Source organism: Netta rufina (genome assembly GCF_964035555.1).
Source record: "Netta rufina genome assembly, chromosome: 1".
NCBI classification, from domain to species: domain Eukaryota; kingdom Metazoa; phylum Chordata; class Aves; order Anseriformes; family Anatidae; genus Netta; species Netta rufina.
In genome coordinates this window covers 124700493-124705281 of record NC_140123.1, presented here as the reverse complement: position 1 = coordinate 124705281, position 4789 = coordinate 124700493, and the positions used below count along the sequence as shown (strand labels likewise).

General features: G+C 45.0%; 1 protein-coding gene across 1 annotated transcript; it reads left to right on the top strand.

The window, feature by feature from the left end:
* Positions 1-1481: 1481 nt before the first annotated feature.
* On the top strand, positions 1482-2594 carry LPAR5 (lysophosphatidic acid receptor 5; the record flags this gene model as incomplete). Its single annotated transcript, XM_084306275.1, has 1 exon — positions 1482-2594. The coding sequence occupies one exon, from the start codon at positions 1482-1484 to the stop codon at positions 2592-2594; it is 1113 nt and encodes a 370-aa protein (XP_084162401.1).
* Positions 2595-4789: the final 2195 nt, after the last annotated feature.

Genomic DNA, 4789 nt, shown 5'->3' with positions numbered 1-4789 from the left:
GAGAGCACCCCAAAAAGGAGCTAGAGCAGGAACTGTGTGAATGTAAGCTGCTCGAGGAAATTCAGCTACTGTAACATAAATCCTCTCTTTCCTCATGCTTAGCTGAAATTTCATAGAGAAATCGAGGCCCAGTCATTTCTACCCTGTTATTCATCATCCCTGTTATTCTGTCTTATAAATGCTGAGGAAGGAACCGAGATGGATGCCCTGGTCTCATTTGCACTCAAATCTCTAGAAAAACAAGTCAGGTTTCTAGAAGATTTCCTTGGCCCTACACATCAATCCATTGAAGTTTATCAATGGTGGTCCAGCCCTTAGCTGGGACTCAGACTTTTATGGGTTGTTTCACCTACAAAAGGGAGCTAGGGTGGAGTCAAGTCTAATTATAGCATCATTCTTTTTATCTGCAATGGTGTACAAAGTCCTGTTTCTCTGATACAAAACTACCATGCATTTTTTATTCTCTTCTAATTTCCTTGCAGCCAGCATTTTTGCTTCAAAATTCTTGCTCTCTTCCTTCCTTCCTTCCAACCAACCAACCTTTCCCTATTTCTTTTCTTTCTTTTTCTTTCTTTCTTTCTTTCTTTCTTTCTTTCTTTCTTTCTTTCTTTCTTTCTTTCTTTCTTTCTTTCTTTCTTTCTTTCTTTCTTTCTTTCTTTCTTTCTTTCTTTCTTCCTTCCTTCCTTCCTTCCTTCCTTCCTTCCTTCCTTCCTTCCTTCCTTCCTTCCTTCCTTCCTTCCTTCCTTCCTTCCTTCCTTTCTCTCTCTCTCTCTCTCTCTCTTTTTCTCTCTTTCTCTCTTTCTCTCTCTTTTTCTTTCTCTCTTTCTCTATTTCTCTCTTCCTTCCCCCCCACCCCGCCTACCCTGAGCTGCCTTAACTACTTTCTCTGTGTGCTCTTATGTTGTCCCTTTCTTGCATGCATGTGCTCACAGCAGCAATCAAAACAATGTGTATTTTCTGGGAAGTGCATATCCTATGCAACAGTTACCTTCTCTGGCTTCTTCTGCTGTTTAACCACTCATTTTTCTACTGCACGTTTTTCTTCATCTTTCGATTTTTTTACAAAGTCTTGCAATAGAAGCCACCGTGGTGGGATTTTGACCTTTCAAGAGATTTCCCTTTCTAACTTGAACTCTCATTTCTTGGTTTTCTGCTCTGCCCAGGAATTGTGCTGACATTGAATAACTGGAAATGACCTTTCATCACATCAACATCCCCGTAACCACTGGAAAGAATAAGTGAACTAGAGGTAGAAGCTGACTACATTACCATCCCTGCCTGATGACCATTGACCAACAATCCAAAGCAGTGCCAGTCAAGAGAGAGAGATGTGCCCATCTACCTCCCAGTTGCAGATGAGGGGAATGCCCTACCCAGAGCTTCCTCGAGGGGAATGACTTTGCTTGGTGCTTTTCTTTGGACCTTCTTAACTCACCAGCTGCCTCAGCCATCTCATTGAGATCCTCCCCTCATCCCTGGGCATGTTAGCCAACAACTCATCTCAGATGTGCAAGGATTACAAATACCAGCACTACCTCCTGCTGCCTGGCTACGTCCTGATATTCATTACAGGTTTGGTACTGAATGTGGTGGCTCTGTGGATACTTGTTCGCTGCCTGCGCCTGAAGTCTGTAGTGATGATCTACATGTTCAACCTGGCTGTGAGCGACCTCACCTTCACGCTCCCTCTGCCACTGCGACTCTACTACTATACCAACCACGAGTGGCCCTTTGGTGAGATCCTCTGCCAGGTCTCTGGCTCTGTCTTCCAGATCAACATGTATGGTAGCTGCATCTTCCTCATGTGCATCAACCTGGATCGCTATGTCGCCATTGTACATCCACTTCGCTGGCGGCATCTGCGGCGCCCCAAAGTGGCCAGGCTCCTGTGCCTCATTGTCTGGGTAGTGATTCTCATGGGCTCCATCCCCACAGCCATATACCACAAGCAAAACCACTGTGTGTTGGAGAACCAGACCACATATCTGTGTTTTGAAAGCTTTAGTGACAACATGTGGCAGAACAACCTCTTCCCCCTAGTTGTACTGGCTGAAATCCTGGGTTTTCTCCTGCCTCTGAGCTCTGTGACATACTGCTCAATTCAGATCTTTCGGGAGCTCTGCCAGGCCAGCCAGACAAGGACCCTGCGACAGCAGAAGACAGTCCGTCTCCTCGTGGTCAACCTGGTCATCTTCATCATCTGCTTTGTGCCCTACAACACTACCTTGGCAGTATACGGGTTGCTAAAGGCCAAGGTGATTAATGTACGACCAGAAACACAGTCCTCTGTGCGCGACGTGTTAATTAGGACGATGCTGTTGGCCAGTATGAACTGCACTCTGGACCCCCTGATCTACTACTTTAGCACTGAAGGTTTCCGTAACACCTTTAAGAAACTGCGACAGGGACAAACCTGGGACTCAGATACAGGGATGCTTAAGAGTCAGGTTGTGGAGCAAAAGTCATCCCAAAACCATGCTGCCACAAAAACAAAACAGTTCCCATCTAAAAATGTTATCTGTCCCAATGAACCTTTGCCAACTCTTCCTACTGCAGTATTTTTGAATGACCCTATTGAGGACTCAGAAATATAACCACAGGAAGGTCATAGCATTACTGAGTTGCAGAGTGGCCCATTCAATAATTAAAGCAAGACGGTGGAAAGCAGCCCAAGGTAACTTAGCAAACTGTTTGAGGGAGCACAGCAGGCTGTATGTGGGTGAATGTGATGGTTCAAAGCTGAAGGATGAAAGGATGTTTTTGAATAAACAGATACATTGGTGACATGGTCCCACCTGACTCTGTTGGTACAGGAAGCATAGTGGGGAACGAGTACTTGAAAAAAGTCTGCTGTGTATAGGTCTGGTTCCTGTGATAAGCTGATCCTGCCTGAGCACCTCCTTGATGCACTGTAACAATAAGCAATTTTGAGAATAATCAGAACACAGATACAGTACTCATTGCTGACAGGGTGAATTTAATAGTAAATATTGAGGGAAAGTTTTTGTTTTGTTTTGTTTTCTTGTTTTTTAGATGCCTCAGATACAGTCTTAAGTCCAGCATGGGGCACCTAAATAAATGTCTTAATTTTCCAAAAGAGTTGAAGCATTTAGCAACTCTTGTTAGAGTCAAAGAGAATAGCTGAATATTTAGTACTCTCACAGAAAATAGGTTACTAATTGTAGAGCAAGTCATAGACCTTAACAAAACTACGTTTAGGAGGTACATTAAATGTGCTTGTGCAGCTGCACACACACACATGCAGCACAATGGCTATACAATTACATTAAGTGAAACAGCTTGGGAAACACTAGCACACTTGAGAATACACTCAGCATTCATAATGGCCCCAGGGAAAAAAAAAAAAAAAAAAAAAAGAGAGAGAGAGAGAGAGAGAGGGAATACCAATACCGTGGTCATTTTTGAAGATCTCACTGACGTTAGTGCTTTGCACTTTCTTGTCACTTGGCCTCAGGCTGATTGATTTCAGCTCTGGGTGATTTTCACTGTCAAAGCGAAATGATGTCACGGAATGAGGCCACAGTGAAATACATTTGCTTGCACTGTTTGTACAAGCTTTCCAGACTGCACTGTATGCTAAAGCCCTATAAATCTGCCCAGAAGCGAGAGATGCAGCTGTGCACCAGTAATGCCAAAAAAAAACAACCAACCTGCTATTCACTCCTGCTAGTGACCGAGGGTTGCCTTCCCATTTGCACTGCAACTGAGCCTCTCTTTGGATCCCAGCAGGACCCAGGTCACCCCAAAGTGGGTCCATTGCAGTATATGTGAAGTTGGTTGGTTTTTGTTTGGTTGGTTTTGTTTTTTGAAAGAGTTGAAGGAATGGTAAGGGAAGTTGATGAGAAATGTTGTTTGGGGTAAAGTCCATGTTCTTAGACTACCTTCTGCATTAGCAATGAATCACATTTCAAATCCCTACCTTGTGAGTACTGGGGGGAAAAAGGTATTGCGATGCATCAAGATTTCGTGTTACAATACAGTTTAGGAGACAGAGAGATTTAGATCCTTCTTTTCAATCTCCCTTGTTACTACAGATGCCTCCAGAAAGAAGTCTAGATGCTCAGCCTCTCCACAGAGACACTTGTCTCACGGGTTGGCCTGGGAGATATATGTCCTGGGCAAGTCAGCTGCACTGCCTTTCTCATCACATGCATCACCAGAATCTAGCCCTGCAGATGAAGGACATTTAATGGTGTCTGAGAGATGCAGTGAGAGAGATGGAGTAGGGCTAGAGGGGCCGCAGGTACTTCTGTTTTCAAAATTGAGGACTGTCATGTGAATGTGAATCACTTGTGACACGGTGTAGCTGTAGAGGTCTGTGTGTTTATCATCTGGTAGGTTTGATTTTACTCCTTTGTTTTGGGATTTATGGGCTAGTGGAGTGGTATTACAGCAAATTTCCTTGTCCCTCTTCTCATTCTTTCTCCCCTCCCCAGATCGCCATGCACCCAAGCATCAACACAATGCCTTTGCTGCTACATTTCCTACCCTGCCTGGAAAAGCTGACTTTTTCTTTCCTTTTAGCTTGGCTAGATCACTGCTGAAGATTCACAGAAAGATTTGGGTGGGAAGGGAGCTCTGGAGGCCCCTACCCCAACTCCCTGCCCTCAGCAGGTGGCAGGGAACATCAAGGGCTGGCTGCTCCCAGAGGAAGGCAGCTGAGAGCCCGGTGTGCTCTCAGGCAGAGGACCAGCCCTCACTGGCAAAGGCCCCGTGGCACAGCACCCAGGCGAGGTGTGCAGGGCGTGTACGATGAGAGCAGCTGAGC